We start from the raw sequence: 19,175 nt of genomic DNA, 5'->3' as shown, positions 1-19,175 counted from the left end.
TTACAGTATATCTACATTGGCCTCTTAGCCAAGTGAAACACAAGAATTATTTTAGCAAAATCTTCTAAGAAACCAAGAGTATTTTTCATGCAATACTTCATCACTTCCAGAGTTCAGAGAGCTGCACAAGGTTATTGTAAAGAGTTAAACCAATAATACACAGAGTAGCCATGACAGATTGTTTCAGAAAATACAATGGTAAGATGAATAGGGTTCAGTTGCCCTGTTTCTCCTTATCTAAGAATAACTTATATCATTCTGGCTCACCTAGTCAAAAGGCTATAAAGTCACTGTCACCGTGTTGAACCTGTGCTGGTGCATATTTTAAAGGGATTGTGGCTCTGAGTATATAAACTCACAATCTTTCCTTTTAATGATAAAGGATTCAAATTCAGGGCTAAGAAGCAAGTTACAGAGACTTCAAAAATATCATGCCACTGTATAACAAAAGATCAATTTTAAATGTTACCAAAAAAACCCATGTTGCTTATTAACAAAATAATAGAATAAAACTTGTCTAATAGGGTGTTTATGTCAAGTGAAAGGCAAAGAATTTAAGAAGAGGCAAAACATATTGCAGAGTCACTAAACAGTTCTCTCTTGTAATATTAAAGATATTTGTGTGTATGTTAAGGGCTAGATGTGCCTTTAAGGCACCTCTCGTTTGAGGATGAAGTTGTGCAGAGACACATTGTTGGGGGGAAGACCGGGAAACATTCTGCCACACAGAGAGACGTTGCCTCCCAGAGACCCACGCAAGTTCAACAGCATGAAGTGGGAGGATGGGAGCTGAATGAAGTTTTTGAAAAATTAATCCATAAATGAAACAAACATTTTTTTTAATCAGTGCAATGCACTGAGAAGAATGCTCGGAAAGTTGGTCAAAAGGTCAAATCAGGACATTGGAAGAATACGTCATTATTGAATTTTCCTTGCAAGATTGGGACAACTGTTCATCTTTTTCTGAAATCAAGCCAAAGATTGGAATGTAAATTGTTACCCGAATTATGTATATATCAAGATTAAAATTAACAGATTATCACACTAAACTTGCTGCCCCACGTGTACCTCCCCCGGTGTCAAGCAGAGTACATTCATTAGATCAGATGGTAGAAAAGAGCTGTAGATAAATGAGTCAGAACTCATTCAGAGTTACTGAACTCTTAGAAGCTGATTTTTAAAATTTACATTATTATTACAGCAGTGATGTACCTAAACACAATGGTAGCACAACGGATCATGACTTGATTATGTTTGTTATGTATAAACAGAATAAACTCCAAACAGCTATTTACTTGGTATTTTAAAATGGCCAATTTCACAAAGCTGAAAACAATTATGAGCAAAATCACTTGAAAGACAGAATTTTAACAAAAAATGTGAATGATAATTTGGAACTGTTTAAGAATATTTTATTAGATGCCCTAAAAAACTACAATCAAGAAAGGCCACACTGGTTAAAAAAATACCGACGTGGCTTATGAAGTGAAAGTAGCTATAAAAATTATATATGTATAAAACAAAGGGGAAGTTGACAGTAATGAATATAAATCAGGAGCTATGACAAAAATTGATAAGGGAAGCAAAAGGACACAAATCAAACTCTATGGCCAGCAGAGTTAAGGATTATAAGAAGTTTTTAGGCATATTAAAGAACAAAAGGAAGCCTACCAATGGTACTGGTCCATTACTAGATGGAAATGGCAGAAATGGCAATAATAATACGGAAAAGGCAAACATGTTCAATAAATATTCATGTTCTGTATTTCAGGAAAGCCAGATGAGGTAGCCATATCATATAATGATGAAATACTTTCCATTTCACCAGTAATTAAAAAAGATGTTAAATAGCAACTACTAAAGCAAAACTTTTTTAAAATCAGCAGGTCCAGAGAACTTGCATTCAAGAGTTTTAAAAGAGATGGCCAAGAACTTCTCAGGCTGTTATTGTTGGTTTTCAATAAGTTTTAGAACACTGGAGAGGTTCCAGAGGACTGGAAAAAAGTTAACATGTCAATATGTTAAAAGTATAAACAGGATGACCTGGTTAATTATTGACTTGTTAGCCTGACATCAATACTGGGCAAAATAATGGAATGGCTGATATGGACTGAATTGATAAAGAATTAAAGGAGGGTAAAGGCTATATGTTTTGTTGATAAGATGACAGTGTTGGTGAAATATACTGAGACTTCTGTAAGACTTACCACCTGACATTTATATTAAGAATCTAGAACAATACAAAATCAACATGACACACATTAAATTGATTAAAAATGGCTGATGGATAGGTCTCAAAATGTAATTGTAAATGGGGAATAATCAAGTGGGTGTATTTCTAGTGGGGTCCTGCAGGAGTTGGTTCTTGACATTATCCTAATTAATATTTTTAATAATGACCTTAAAGAAAATGTAAAATCATTACTGATAAAGTTTACAGATTACACAAATATTAGGGAGTGGTAAATAATACAGAGGACAGGTCACTAATACCGATAGATCTGGATCATTTGGTAAGCTGGGCACAAGCAAACAATATATATTTTAATACAGCCAAACATAAAGTTATACATCTAGGAACAAAGAATGTAGGCTATACTTACAGTTGACTCTGAAAGAGAGTTGGGGCTCAAGGTGGATAATCTGCTGAACATGAGTTCCCTCCCAGTGCAATGCTGTGCCTAATGGGCTAATGCAATCCTTGCATGAATAAACAAGGAAATATCAAGTAGGAGTAAGGAGGGTTATATTACCTATGTGTTTGGCAATGTTTCAACCGCTACTAGAAATAACAAAAGCCTCCAGCAGATGGAGAGTGGCTGCAAAGTGGGCTCTTTAACCCCCAATGCTGTTTACTTAAATGCTGCATGGGGGCCCAAGATTTGGTCTACAATGTTAAATGTTAAAACAACCTCTCAAGCTTATCAGTTCAAACCAACACACTTTTGGCTGCTGAATTGTCCAGTTTACCCTGTTGTCAATCTTCCTGCCAAATGACTCTGCTTGAAAAGCACCACAACCCCAAATTCCTTGCTGGTGGTAGGCAGTGAATGAATTAATTAATTTCATATTTAATTCTTCTAACAAACCTGCAATGCTTGCAATCTCTTCTGAACCAGTAACCTCTCCTAGACAAGAAACCCAAAACATTCCATTCACTAGATTGGACCTGGCATTTTCATCCTTGTTAACAGTAAGATGCAGCAGAAAGTGGATATTACCACTTCTTGTGTCTGTAATTAGCTGAAGTGGTGAAAGGCCATTTTTATTTTTCCTGTGGGATGTGATTAACTTGACCTTACTCCTCCTAGCTATTTTCTTGTTCAACTCTCCCCAACCTTGTTTCTCTCTGCCGGGGGCTCAAATGTTGGATGTAGGGAAGCAATAACCAAAAATAAGAGAGACCCCATTCTTCAGGGAGGAAGAACTGGCTGAATCCCTCTCAAGGGACAAATCTATTCTGTGGCCCAGCCTGTTAGTCTACAACAGAATCTGGCTCAGAGACACTGGAAGAGACTATTCTTTACCGCCAAAATGTTTTTCACAGCTTGAGGGGGCAGGACTGAGTGGTTCTACTTAGCTGCAGCTTTCAAAGACAGCAGGAATCAGAGGACGATACCAATGGTGGGATGAATCACCCCTTTAATCTTGCCAACAAGGGACTTCTTCTCCACAAGCCAGACACAGACAAAACTCTCACTTCAGCGAAGTTTTAATGCATCAACTGCTGCAGTGAAAGCCTACATCATGGCAGCTACTACTTATAGGCATAGGCAGCTGTTGAAACTATTCTGTGGAGGACTTCCCTCTGCACTCACCCTGTAGAGGCAGCTCCTGTCCCATGGGGCCAGGCATCAGTATCCATCCCTTTCCCCGGGTCTCCCCTTCTCCCCCTATCCTCCCAGGATCTCTACTCTTCCCCCAAGATTTGGCCCCACCCAAGAGAATCTCATCTTGATTGCCAGTGTGGGGACTTTATTATCTGCTCTGTGCCAGCCCCGTCTCCTCCTTTGTGGAACCCCCTGGGATCTCACCTCAGAAAGGTGTCTTCCATTCACCTGCTGGGACTCCCTGGACACAATAGCTCCCCTTCCCGTATTCTACTCCATACATGGCTACTGAGCCTCCCTGCCTGGTGGATCTGCCACAGCTGCCACTTTTCAAACTTCAACCTTCCCAGGAAGCGTCGCTCAGGAGCCAGCACCCACTCCCATGACTGAGGTATCTAGCGCCATCTGTGGGGAATCTGGCACAAAGATGGCACCCTCCCCACACCAATGCCCCATCCTGCTCCCTTCCTGGCGCTGCTGGACATGGGGCTTTCACCTGCTGAGCTGGGCAGGTGCATGTGGAAGGATGGCTCAGAAAATGACAAGGCAGAGATAGATGTGGTGGGGGTCAGGGATGAGCCCCCTCTGGACCCAGCCTCCTACTGCCTATGCTTATAGGACTGTAGTTGCCTGGGAAAACAAGTTACACAGTTCTTTGAAGGACAAGTGTATCAAGTGATTTCTCAAAAAAAAAAAAAAAAAAAAAAATCTCCCTGGCCTCCTTTTTCATTGTGGATGCCTCTTTTGACATGCATCTGATGAAGTGGGTATTCACCCACAAAAGCTTATGCTTCAATACTTCTGTTAGTCTATAAAGTGCCACAGTGCAACTCTTTGTTGCTTTTTACAGATCCAGACTAACACAGCTACCCCTCTGATCTTTTGACACAAATTTTCAAAGAATATCAGGGTTGGAAGGGACCTCAAATCCAACCCCCTGCTCAAAGCAAGGCCAATCTCCAGACAGATTTTTACCCCAGTTCCCTAAATGGCCCCCTCAACGATTGAGCTCACAACCTAGGTTTAGCAGGCCAATGCTCAAACCACTGAGCTATCCCTCCTGCTTTCTTTTAAACTTTCCACGTAACAATTGCCTATCTGCTAAGGTTGACTGTACTACAATCTACCACACATTTAAAGTAATCTGTGGTAGTACTTCGTTATAATTAAAACAAATGAAAAATTATGCATTGATTTTAAGTTACATTTCTCATGGTTAATTCCTGCATGTAATAGCCTTTCAATTTTATTTTTAGAATGTCAGTTGCCATGGTGAAAGCAAATTCCCTCATTGCTGTTTCTCCCTCCCCGCCCCTCCCACTGCTTAGACGCTAATACTGTAAGCTTCAGACACAGAGCCTAATTATGTTCTGTAATAACTTTATCATATTCATTTGATGGTTTGTAGTCTGAAGTTAATTTGCAAATAATGTTATTGGCTCCAATATATTCTTCTTCTAGTTTAGGGCCATTTAAAGGAGTAAAATTATTGAAAAGCATGTTGTCTTTTTAATTTCAGTTTTTAACCCATGTATTATGACCTTGTTTAGAAGACACTGACCCAGGTTTTGAGCGAAGTAATCAGTATGCTAAAAAGTAAAAACATATATGACTTTGTATATAAAACCCACGAATTTGCAGATTCATTTTCAAACATGATAATCTCATTGTACGTGACAGGCCAAATTCGGCCAACTGCTGCATAAAGTGGGAGCACTTCCCATGTTTATTTCTGGGCTAGCAGCGGATTATAAAATGATGAATATTACTAGTATATATTGGGAATAAACTGATAAAAAACTAAATGTAAGTGACAAAGTAATTAGGGGGAGGGATAGCCCAGTGGTTTGAGCATTGGCCTGCTAAACCCAAGGTTGTGAGTTCAATCCTTGAGGGAGCTGCTTAGGGATCTGGAGCAAAATCAGTACTTGGTCCTGCTAGTGAAAGCAGGGGGCTGGACTCAACCACCTTTCAAGGTCCATTCCAGTTCTAGGAGATAGGATATCTCCATTTATTTATAACTTGCACTAATTTGCCATTTAGCATTAAATGGGTATGGAAAGTGGAACCAAATCTGCTGTTTTACCTCCTCTTTGCATCACCATAATTCCGATGTCAATAGAGTTACCTAAGATTTACACCAGTGTAAATGGGGAACTGAATTTAGTCCTCATTGAATAACTTATATCACCATAAAAAGCAACAGAGGGTCCTGTGGCACCTTTAAGACTAACAGAAGTATTGGGAGCATAAGCTTTCGTGGGTAAGAACCTCACTTCTTCAGATGCACTTGGACCCTCTGTTGCTTTTTACAGATTCAGACTAACACGGCTACCCCTCTGATACTTTACATCACCATTTATGCCACTTCTGGATTGATTTGGCCTGACATCTCCAGGACAGTTGTATGCAAGGGCTCAATCATGATCCAAAGGTCATCCCTAGCAGTGTAGTCAAAGAGATAGTCAGCTTCCTCCCCAGCATTGTGCTCCCTTTGTCCCTGAACCTCCAGAGAGAGTGAGCACTGAAGGCCAGACATCCACCCCCAGGGGCAGGGAGAGGGGTAGGGATCAGGAGATCAGATCTTCCGTGCACCTTGTGATGCAGGATATCCTTGCAGAAGTTTAATACAGCCTTTCATTTTTCACAGCTATTATCATTTGTCATATTTATACCCTTGAAATGCTGATTCTGAAAACGTACTTTGAAAAACTAGCCCTTCTTCTGTATACTATATGAACAGGGTAAAAGATCTCTCTCTCTCTCCTTATTTTTTTCCATGACACATGCCAAAAACATAAAATCAAACATTTTACTTCTTTGTGGCACTGTTGTAATCAATATAGGGCTGCAAAAGTACAGACAGCAGTTAAACCATTCATCTGCAGTATGAGAACTAAAACTCAGGACTTTAACTCCTATGAGACAGGCCTCTATTACTGTAGCTAAAGGAGAACTAGCACTAGCTGTTAGCAACATTAGGTCTTCTATCTTTTCTTCAGATGATTCACTAGAGCGCAACAATCACAAACACTTGTGCAGGCTGGACAGCGAGGCACTGACGCACATACATCTAGCCAGAGCTTTGCACTGTCTGGCTTGATGCACTTCACATAAGAGTAGTAAAATTCCAGTTAAAGTTTTATACAATTAGGTCCATGTAAGTTTAAGGCAAGATCATTGCACTGTGCCCGTGTCTTACAGAATAAAAAGGTCCTCAAGACCGACTTGGGAGACTTTTTGTTTTTACTTGGACTGTGAGATATAATTTGAATGTGAGTCTATGGGTCTGATTCTTCATTCACATACACCTGTGTAACTCCACTGACATAAATGGAGCTATTCGCCAGCTATTACACACAGTAAGAGGAGAATCAGTACACATCAGCTTCTAAGACTAAGAGTATTAGATATAGGCTCCAACATAACTAAGATGTGTTATCATTCATTTTCCATCATAGTGAATATTTTTCCTTTTATTTTAATATTCCATGCTTATATAACAAGAGTAACTTTCATTATGGCAACCATCTTTTCAATGTTGTAAACGTTCAACACAAAGGAAAATTTTAAATTAGAAAAACATGATACACAATTTTTTTTTAAATCTATAGTTTCTTGGTAATGCTACTTGTAGGAGGTATAAGAGAAATACTAGAGCACTAGAGCTATTAAATGAATCATAATTTATTACACATATCTAAATGTAGATGCCCAGTTAAGCACCTAATTACATGAAAAATGCAACTGTACATTTAAATAGGTATTAATTGCCAGGTTCGCCTGTTTGGTTCTATGCTCACACTTAGGTACACAATGATTTTTATGTTGTTCAGCACCACCATGCATTCAAGTGCATGTCAGTATGGTTGTATGTGTCATTAGCATCAGTAGATTACAGGAGCAATTGAATTATGCAGGCCCATTGTGTTACAAATATAGTCCACACATTTAATTGAGATGACCATATAATGACTGTGCTGTGCCACTGCAAGTTTTTGATTTGATGAGTTGAGAAAGACTCTCTGTCAACCTGGTACGTGCTTCTAAGTTTTGGATTTAGTCGCTCATGGATGAGTTCTCAACTACCTGTCTATTGTAGCTATATTCTTTGTGTTCTTTTTCCTATTTCATTGACACTTACTGTATGCCATTAGAGAGCAAAAATACAGTTAGGTGTTCTATTCTTAGTGCTGGTCCATTTGCTTTGTTGATTATAATCCTGACTGTCAAAGAAGTGAAATGGCACCACTCTTCAGTACCTGCTTCCACAGTACTAGCTTTCACATTGTTCTTTGTTTCCTTGACAGGTAGAAACTGTTTCTGTTTCTCCTCATGAATACTGTATGAGTGCCACTGAGCAGCTCATGGTGACAGCTAAAATTCAGCAAGAGTCACCAAAGGACATTTTTCAAATGTGTTTCTTTGCCCTGTCTTCAAGTAGAACAGGTTAATAAGAATAAGGGCTACTTGCATTGTTCTGTGGAGAATGAGATCTTCATTGTTTGAATAACTTTATGTTCTTGTTAAGTTTGGAGAGATGTCAGAAAAATGTGGTTTTCATTTTTTTCTAATCCAATTTAACAGTTTGGTCTGTAAAATATTGTTAAAATGGAAGTTGCTTTCTTGGGTTAAAAAATAACTTGTTTTACACATTAATCTGTATTGTAAATTGTAGAGAGTGAGAAGTGTTCAGAAGAGAAGGGCACCACAGGATACCTGTGCCAAACTGCAGTGGGAAATGGGGAACAAGCATGGGGGAAAGCGGAAATTTAAGAAAGTGGGTGAAAAGTACATGGTTAGTTTTCAAGAAATTGAAAGCTTGATTCATTATTTTAAATAGGGATTAGCAGATGTGCAATTTCAGTATCCAGTCCTCTGAAGTACTGAGCACTAGAACTGGTCAAACAATTTCCAGGGGAACGCTTTTCGGATGGAAGATTCTGATCCCACAGAATAGAAATGTGTGAACGTGTCGATTCTGTCAAAACTTTTAATGGACACCCGGCACCTCCGATGCCCCAACTCCCATGGCAGCTGCCTCTCAGGGCTGCCCATCTGCCCAGGAAGCCAGAACCCTTGAGAATTGAACAGCACAGGGAGGCAGCTGCCTGGGGAGTCATTGCAGCTGGAAGTAAGCTGACAATTTCCATTTTGGTTCACCCAAAAGGGAATTTTTTAGAATGTTTCTTCTAGTGAAAAAAATTCAATTTTTTGCTTGTTCTTCCCAATTTGGAATGAAATGTTTATCCAAAAAATCCCAATTTTCTGTGGGAAGCAAATACCATTTTCCAGGCAGTTCAACTAAGCACCTTCAAGTTCTACTAAACTTGACACCCCATAGAGACAGACACATCCTCGAAAGTCAATTGAACTTAGGCTCCTAAGTCCCTGATGTCACTTCTGAAAAAGGTATTTAGTTATCTAGGGCACTTAGGTCTTGCAATGCTGAGTAGAGCAATGCCCAAATGCCTTTAAAAATCTGGACCCAAACGTGACCACTGTAGTGACGTCTGTCCAAGAACGCAGAGAGGGTGGAATGATAGTTCTGAGAGGTGTGAATTGCCTCATTTTTCTTTATGGGGTGTTTATTCATATGCCCAGTTACAATAATTTAAATGTCAACATTGTTAACTAATTCATTTCTGTTCAAAGCAGGTAAGAAAGGAAAGGAAAGATCATATTATGAGAATGTGCACAACCTACTGTGAGGGCTGGCTGGTGTCCACTGAAAAAATACATCCTGTTAGAAAATGTGTTAATCAACTAACACGGGGATCGGCAACCTTTGTCATGTGGCCCGTCAGGGAAATCCGCTGGCAGGCCGGGATGGTTTGTTTACTTCCGGCGTCCACAGGTTTGGTCGATTGCAGCTCCCACTGGCTGAGGTTCGCTATTCGAGGCCAATGGGGGCTGTGGGAAGTGACGCAGGCTGAGGGATGTGCTGGCCGCCGAACATGTTAGCTGCTCATGGATAAACCATGGGGGGATTTTTTGAAACATTTGGTGGGGCTTGATTTGTGGGTGGAGGTTGGAGGAGAGCTACTATATTTTCCCCACCTTATGTTAGATAGCTCCAGGTAGAGCTTTTACATATATTCTTCCAAGCTCTCTTTCTTAGCATGTGAGCAAATGCTCAGTCTTGAGAAGACATGCTATGTTTTGTTACTTTTAGGCAGGAGAGGTTCTGGGTTGAGGGAACCATGTAAGAAACATAAGAGTCTTACTTGGTCTCTTACTAGTGTAAATTCTTAAGGAAGAGTTGCTGCTTGCTGGATGAGCTTTCGGAGGAAAAACAGGATTTCCTGCATGCTGTTTGTGACCATCTCCATTCCAGAACTCATAGAGATGTGTAATTAAAACAATATCCAGACTCTATGTCACTGATGTCTCCTCCAATGGAAAATTGAGCCGCAAGGCTCAGGCATTTGTTATTGCTCAGGAAAGGGGAAATTATATCAGACAGATTATTACTAATACTAATTTTTTGCTAGAAAACTAGATTTAATTGCCGTATACTCAGTTTTTAGCCTTGACACTCGGAAGGGAAAGACCAGGGCTGGCTCAAGCGTTTTTGCTGCCCCGAGCGGGGGGGAGGGAGGGGAAAGCCGCAATCGGTGGCACTTCGGCGGCAGCTACTGCCGCCGCTTCATTCTTCAGCAGCAGGTCCTTCCCTCCGAGAGGGACGGAAGGGCCAGCCGCCGAATTCCTGCCAAAGAGCCGGACGTGCTGCCCCTTTCCATAGGCCACCCCAGGCACCTGCTTGCTGCGCTGGTGCCTGGAGCCGGCCCTGGGAAAGACTAACATGGTTACTTTGCTGACAGGTTTCAAGTAAGACCACACTAATGCCACTTGGCTTTCCCTTTGCCCATTTTTTTGTAAGGAGAGGGGCTAACTCTTTTTAAAGGGTTTAAAAGGTTCTATCATTGAACAATACATAATAATTATTATTTTACAAACTGTAGATGGGATCCTGGCATTCAGCACCTTTTTACTTTAGATTAGCCCTTCATATGAAAGGGATAAATATTGTTATGGGCTTCCTCCTCCCCAATAGCTTGGTTAACTGAGTGTGGTTTAGAGAGAGCAGGGGGAATACGATTGAACCAAAATGTTCTTTTAGAGGGTTGTGCCACATATTGCCAGCTATGGGGAGGCAGACACTGCTGTGCGAGGACTGTGACAGCATTAAAGTGTGTTGGATATTTTAGACCAGTGTTTCTCAATGATCAGTCCGTGCACTGGCACCAGTCTCTGAGCTTTCCCTGACACAGTCTAAGAAGGTATGAAGCCAGTCTCTGGTATCAAAAAGGTTGAGAAGCTCTGTTTTAGACAATATGGTGTTGCAGTCTCCATTCACTTACCCTGAGGCTACAATATTAAGTCTGAAACTCCTAGTGGTGGCCCTCAAATATAGCTCTGAGTACTTTCCACAGAACACTTAGGGCTTTTGAATGAAACCCAGTTAACCATATTCATTCTAGGTATAACTTAATTAAAGACCTCTATGGATGGATTTGGCACAATGGGTTTAGAAGGCAGTTATCCCTGATTCCATGACCAGTGCTTCTTAGGCCTGGTCTACACTACGACTTTAATTCGGATTTATCAGCTTTAATTCGAATTAACCCTGTAACTGTCCACACAACGACGCCATGTAAAGGGCCCTTTAAATCGATTTCTGTACTCCACCCCAACGAGCGGAGTAGTGCCAAAATCGATTTTAGCAATTCGAATTAGGGTTAGTGTGGCCGCAATTCGATGGTATTGGCCTCCGGGAGCTATCCCACAGTGCATCTTTGTGACCGCTCTGGACAGCAATCCGAACTCGGATGCACTGGCCAGGTAGACAGGAAAAGCCCCGCGAACATTTGAACTTCATTTCCTGTTTGCCCAGCGTAGAGAGCACAGGTGACCACAGATACCTCATCAGCACAGGTAACCATGCAGGCTGATAATCGAAAAAGAGCACCAGCATGGACCGTGAGGGAGGTACTGATCGCTGTATGGGGAGAGGATTCAGTGCTTGCAGAACTTCGTTCTAAAAGACGAAATGCAAAAACTTTTGAAAAAATTTCCAAGGGCATGATGGAGAGAGGCCACAATAGGGACTCTGAGCAGTGCCGCGTGAAGGTCAAGGAGCTCAGACAAGCCTATCAAAAAACAAAGGAGGCAAACGGTCGCTCCAGGTCAGAGCCGCGGACATGCCGCTACTACGCCGAGCTGCATGCAATTCTAGGGGGGGCTGCCACCACTACCCCACCTTTGTTCGTGGATTCTGGGTCGGGGATAGTCTCGACGCCTGAGGATTCTGCCGATGGGGTAGAGGAGGAGGAGGAGGAGGAGGATGAGCTTGCAGAGAGCACACAGCACTCCATTCTCCCCAACAGCCAGGATCTTTTTATCACCCTGACTGAAGTACCCTCCCAAGCCTCCCAAGCCAGTACCCAAGACTCTGACCCCATGGAAGGGACCTCAGGTGAGTTTACCTTTTAAAATATAAAACTTGTTTTAAAAGCAAACGGTTTTTAATGATTACTTTGCCTGACTTTGCATTCGCGGTCAGTTCAGCTACTGGAAAAGTCTGTAGCTACTGGAAAAGTCTGTTAACGTGTATGGGGATGGAGCGGAAATCCTCCAGGGACATCTCCATGAAGCTCTCCTGGAGGTACTCCGAAAGCCTTGCCAGAAGGTTTCTGGGCAGTGCATCCTTATTCCCTCCTCCATGGTAGGACACTTGACCACGCCATGCTTGCAGCAAGTAATCTGGTATCATTGCCTGACAAAGCCTGGCAGCGTATGGTCCCGGTGTTTGCTGGCATTCAAGCAACATCCGTTCTTTATCTTGTTGTGTAATCCTCAGGAGAGTGATATCACTCCTGGTAACCTGGTTGAAATACGGGAACTTAATTAAGGGGACAGAGGTGGCCGTTCCTACTGGGCTGTTTGCCTGTGGCGGAAAATAAATCCTTCCCTGCAGTTAGCCAAGCGCAGATGGGAAATTGGCCCTGAGTTTTTCGCGTTTGGCTAGCAGGGATCTTCCCTGTTACCAGCCACGCGGTGGGGGGAGGGTACCGTGATCATCCCAGAGAATTCATGGCGAGGGGGGGGTCGGCGGCAGGGGGGGGGTAGTTTGGTGCCTGCAGGGATCTTCCCTGATACCAGCCACGCGGTGGGGGGAGGGGTACCGTGATCATCCCAGAGAATTCATGGCGGGGGGGGGGGGTTAGTTTGTTTTCTGGTGCTGCTGAATGTTAACAGAAAAACCGCAGCACTCTACTTGCCTGAAGGGGCCCAGACAAGCCCCCCCACACTGCCCCCCCCCCCAACTGGCTGAGATTGGCCAGGCTTCTGCAGCACTCTACAGGCTATGCTTGGTATGTGGGAAAGGAGGGTGCAGAAGCTGTAAAACAATGGCTTACCATGGCCGCATGCAAGCCGAATTCTGTTGCCCAGACCTGTGATCTCTAGCAGCAAAGCCACAGGCACTCAGCATTAAGAGGCAAAATGCGACCTTGCACAGAAATCACATGTGCTATGTAATGTGAACAGTGTTGGTCACCGTGAAAGAGTATAAGCATTGTTCTGCAAAATGTAGCTTTTAAAACAATTCTCTCTTTTTTCCCCTCCCTACAGCAGCTGCAAATTCCTCAAGCCTCCCTCCTCCATCCCGAAGGTTATCACAGATAAGGCGTCGTAAGAAGAAGACGCGGGAGGACATGTTTTCTGAAATTATGCAATCCAGCAGGAGTGACAGAGCTCATCTGAATGAGTGGAAGGAAACAGTTTCAAAGTATAGGAAAGAAGTCAGTGAACGTGAGGAGAGGAGGGACCAACGTGAGGAGAGGAGGGACCAACGTGAGGAGAGGAGGGACGATCGAGATGAGAGATGGCGGCAGGAAGACCAGAGGATGAAGGATGCAATGCTGGGGCTGCTCCGGCGTCTGGTGGAGGTTCAGGAACGGCTGCTGGAAAACAGACTGCCGCTTCAGCCCCTGTTCCACCCTCCCCCCTCCCCATGTTCCGTATCCTCCTCACCCAGACGTGTAAGAACGCGGGGGGGGGGGAGGCTCCGTACACCTTCCCATTCCACCCCAGTAGACAGCCCAAGCAAAAGGCTGTCATTTTTTTAACCTTTTCTTTGTGGCTTTTTCCTTCCCAGCAATCCTCCTCCCAAATACCACCCGGGTTCCCTCCCTCTTTTTCTAATCTATTAATAAAGAATAAATGATTTTTAAATGATAGTGACTTTATTTGGTTTGAAAGAAAGATGGGGGAAGGGGCAGGGTGGGTTCCTTACAGAAAGTCAGTCAGTAAAGGGGGAGGGTTTTCATGAAGGAGAAACAAACAGATATTTCACACGGTAGCCTGGCCAGCCATGAAACTGGTTTTCAAAGCTTCTCTGATGCACAGCGCTTCATGGTGTGATCTTCTAATCGCCCTGGTGTCTGGCTGCGTGTAATCAGCAGCCAGGCGATTTGCCTCAGCCTCCCACCCTGCCATAAAGGTCTCCCCCTTACTTTCACAGAGATTGTGGAGCACACAGCAAGCAGAAATAACAATGGGGAGATTTCTTTGGCTGAGGTCAGAGCGAGTCAATAATGAACGCCAGCGACCTTTTAAACGGCCAAATGCACATTCTACCACCATTCTGCACTTGCTTAGCCTGTAGTTAAACAGCTCCTGACTCCTGTCCAGGCTGCCTGTGTATGGCTTCATAAGCCATGGCATTAAGGGGTAGGCTGGGTCCCCAAGAATAACTATGGGCATTTCAACATCCCCAACGGTTATTTTCTGGTCCGGAAAGTAAGTCCCTTGCTGCAGCCCTTTAAACAGAGTAGTGTTCCTGAAGACGCGAGCGTCATGAACCCTTCCCGCCCAGCCCGCGTTGATGTTGGTGAAACGTCCCTTGTGATCCACAAGTGCTTGCAGCACCATTGAAAAGTACCCCTTGCGGTTTATGTACTCGGTGGCTTGGTGCTCCGGTGCCAAGATAGGGATATGGGTTCCGTCTATTGCCCCACCACAGTTAGGGAATCCCATTGCAGCAAAACCATCCACTATAGCCTGCACATTTCCCAGAGTCACTAACTTTCGTAGCAGCACTTGAGTGATTGCTTTGGCTACTTGCATCACAGCAGCCCCCACAGTAGATTTGCCCACTCCAAATTGATTCCCGACTGACCGGTAGCTGTCTGGCGTTGCAAGCTTCCACAGGGCTATCGCCACGTGCTTCTCAACTGTGAGGGCTGCTCTCATCTTGGTATTCTGGCGTTTCAGGGCAGGAGACAGCAAGTCACAAAGTTCCATGAAAGTGCCCTTACGCATGCGAAAGTTCCGCAGCCACTGGGAATCGTCCCAGACCTGCAACACTATGCGGTCCCACCAGTCTGTGCTTGTTTCCCTTGCCCAGAATCGGCGTTCCATGGATAGACTCTGCCCCATTAACAACATGATCTCCAAAGCACCGGGGCCTGTGGTTTCACTGAATTCTGTGTCCGTGTCCGTGTCCATGTCCTCATCATGCTTGTCGCTGCGCTGCCGCCGCCGCTGCCTCCTTGCCTCGTTTTTCTGGTCCTGGCTGAGCATAAACTCCACGAGAACGCGCGAGGTGTTTGCAATATTCATGAGTGCTGTCTTGACCTCAGCGGGCTCCATGCTTGCCGTGGTATGGAGTCTGCAGTGTTCACCCACCCAGGAAAAAAGGCGCGAAAATGGTTGTCTGCCGTCCGTTGCTTTCATGCAGGGAGGGAGGAAGTGAGGCTGTACCCAGAACCACCTGCGACGATGTTTTTTGTCCCATCAGGCACTGGGATCTTAACCCACAATCCCAATGGGCGCGGGAGACTGCGGGAACTATGGGATAGCTATGGAATTGCTACCCACAGTGCAACGGTGCAGAAATCGACGCTAGCCCCGGTACTTGGACGCACACCACCGAATTACTGTGCTAGTGTGGCCGCACTCATTTCGACTTTATACAACCTGTTTCTCAAATCCGAATTATCTAAATTCGGATTAATCCCGTAGTGTAGACATACCCTTATACTACTTGGTAAGCCAGTTCTGTTACCTCTCCTGGCAGTGGGATGTCAGCAGCTACCATGAATTCCATAGCTGTTATACTTTTGTCATTAGAGCATCATGATGTGACAGCCCCATCTCCATTCCTCAAATCGTATAGTGTCATTAAGTGACCCCTACACAGTTACTGCATTCCACTTCTCCCTTAACCCAACTGATCCTTGGGCATAAATATAAGGAGAGACAAGGGATACCTCCTCCCAACTTTAAGCCTGGGCAGATGACAACATGTAATCCACCAACTTTTGGCGGGCTGTAGAGAGGAGGGGAATCATCAGAGCTGAGGATGAAGACAGTCTGAGGCTGCTTTCAGCAGCAGTGCTCAGGCCTGTGTCCCTTGGCGCTCTACCTGCTGCTAACAGACAGACAGACAGACAGGGGAGTGAAAGTGTGATATGGGTTCAGAGGCACATGGGGATTTGAGGGTAGAGAGCGGGCTTGCTGGAGACAATGAAGGAGTTGTGGGAAGTAGAAGAACTGGGTGATGTCACATGGAGAAGTCTGGGTGAGGAAGGAAAATTGGGGCATTTAAAAACAGGGTGAAACTTGCCATTATGTTTTCCTGAAGGCAGCCAGGGAGAAAATAACTTGTATTTGAATCTTTTTCCGATCAGTGATGGGAGGTGGTCTTGCAGTCTCTGTCCTCCCCCACCTTTGGTTCAGATATACTGTTGAACTTGACAGTTGTTGGCAACCAGTAAAATCTGTGTATGGTGTGCTGCAACTACAGTAATAGAACCCATCAGTCAAAGCCTTATCACCTATTATTTAGATGGGCTACTTGACTTCATATCAGAGCTAGTTATAAATGGGCACTGCAGCCTATGAGTCTTAAAGATTTTAATTAGTTCTAAGATAGACAATCATCATATTCCCTAAGAACGCAGTCATCATTTTCTTGTGCTGAGTGCTTCTTTCTTTTTTTCCCTACAGTATCACCTGTGCAAAACTTTGTAATTAAAATATTAACATTGGGGAACTAAAGAATTCAAAGAACCTATATAATATGGCTTCATTATACATTGCTCAGCATTAATTCTCTGAAATCTAGGCATATCAGGTACACAGAAATGTTGTGAATTTTATCATAAGAGATTTAAGATGCCCGATGAAATAGTGTGGCCACCCCTTTTCTCCCTTCAATTACAACTGGGATTTTAAATACTACACATGCATGCACACACACCTATTCACATGAGTATACAGCCCCGCACAAATATCTCTATGCCACATATTATATACAAACACATGTGAGTTTATACAAGTAGATTTATACATATTATGGATTTAATCCTGATCTGTTTGAAGGCAATGGCAAAACTTCCACTGAATTCAACTGAGCTAGGATTTCATGTGTGTGCATAATGTTCATATATAATGTACATCCATCCATAAGTGGATGTGCATATGTGTGTATCTGCATCTAATGTAAGCCTGTATGAGACCAGCCATAAATAGTTTTGTTATTTTGTTACATCAGATGAAAATAATATTTTGAATCTTCACTTTTAAGCACATTTTTATTATCTCCTGTTGCACATTGCCTTCAGCAGGAGCACAGGAATGTAGTAAGAAGAAATGCATTTGCTCTGTACATATTTAATCCTTTCCCTTTTACTCCTTTCACACAGCGACTGAAAGATTTAAAACAAAGGGAATTTGCTCGAAATGTGGCTTCAAAGTCATGGAAAGATGAGAAGAAACAGGAAAAAGCACTCAAGCGGCTCCACCAGCTTGCTGAATTACGGAAGCAGTCTGAATGGCAAGTATTTAAAATTTAGGTTACGTTTTAACACCCTCTTTCCTCATTCCCAGAAGAAATCTCTAACTTTTATTCCTGCTTTCTATAATGTACAGAGATCCACATCTAGTGTAACCCATTTTTAGTTATCATGGACTCCAAATGTTCCTGTTCTGAAAACCATAAAATTGAAAGTCCTTCAATTAATTACTTGGCATCTGAAGGTTTTGTGTTTTTCTCCCCTGTAGCCTGTTAATCTAATCTCCTCTGAACTGAGTGATTTGAAGATGATTTTACAAGATCAGCATTTTATCTTATTAAAATTGACCTGAATAGGCTAGTATAACTCTTAGTAGTTTGTAGAGAGTGAAAGGAAAAGGCTAAACAGACCTTAATGACTCTGTATTGAGCCTGCAAAGCCTTTCATTACTTTTAGAAGACTTATGCTATTCAGGTAGTTTCTCTCTAGAGTAAATGACAGTATCATTGTGTGAATGAAAAACAGATGTAATTAGCTCAGTTAAATTTACCCAGTACTGTAGTTAAACTGATGATAATAATAGAGGTACAATACAATGTTTATACTAATAAAACTTTATGTTTGACAAATCTCTTTTTTAATGACACTTACATACACTAAATGCTTCAACAGAGTAGGTTGTTACCAGTCCTTCAATTGATGTTAATCTGTGACCATAATGGGTTAATTAAACTGTCATTCTTATGTTAAAAACAAACCAAGTTTTCAGTACAGTGGAAATAATAACATTCATGGTGTACTATACAACGATTTCAGGCCAATTCAATCTTTTTGGGGTAAAAGGTTGAAGTTGTCACTTAGCACTCTGCATTAGGGCTGACTGGAAAAAAAATAATTCTATTTCATGAAAATCTTCAAGGTTTCAGAATCTGTTTTCTGTTTGATGGAGAACAAAAATGAGATCTTTTGAAATTCCTTGTGAAAAAACATGAGTGCAAGAGCCCACAGTAACCAATATTCCAGTAGGTAGGGCACTCACATGAGATATAGAAGATGCAGATTTCAGGTCCCTGCTCTGAACCAGGCTATGGCATCAGTCTCTCTCTCTTTCTTTGCCCATAAATATTCAATGATTTATACAAATCAGAGCAGCTCCAACAGCAGAGTTTTCGGGTACATCTGCATGTTGAGCGGGAGCTGTAATTTGCAGTTTGAGGAGACACACCCACTCTAGTTCTGATCAAACTGGAGTGTTAAAAATAGAATGTAGCTCCAGTGGCATGAGCACTGGGTGAGGGGTCTAGTTGCCCAAGTATGTACCTCGTGTCTCAGATGGGATAGTACGCTAGGCAGCCTGCCCTTCCCACTGCTTGAGCCACTGCAGCGACACTTCTATTTTTAAGGTGCTAGCTCAATCAAAGCTAGAGTGTGTATGTCACCTCAAGCTGGAAATGACACCTCCTGCAATGCATAGAGTAGAGTGAGAGAGATTGACTCCATAGTCTGGTGATTAGGGCATTCACGTGGGATATGAGAGAAC

General features: G+C 42.8%; 1 protein-coding gene across 1 annotated transcript in view; it reads left to right on the top strand.

Moving 5' to 3' along the window:
* Positions 1 to 19,175, top strand: part of ZNF804B (zinc finger protein 804B) — a 367,612-nt gene that overhangs the window by 338,858 nt on the left and 9,579 nt on the right. The window contains exon 3 of the mRNA XM_054017193.1: positions 17,546 to 17,676. Within this exon, the coding sequence (XP_053873168.1) occupies positions 17,546 to 17,676 (131 nt within the window). The remainder of the gene's footprint in view (positions 1 to 17,545; positions 17,677 to 19,175) is intronic.

Source organism: Malaclemys terrapin, chromosome 2, assembly GCF_027887155.1.
Source record: "Malaclemys terrapin pileata isolate rMalTer1 chromosome 2, rMalTer1.hap1, whole genome shotgun sequence".
In the NCBI taxonomy this organism is placed as follows: domain Eukaryota; kingdom Metazoa; phylum Chordata; order Testudines; family Emydidae; genus Malaclemys; species Malaclemys terrapin.
Note: the sequence above shows the minus strand (reverse complement) of the source record. Positions and strands in the feature narration are given on the sequence as shown.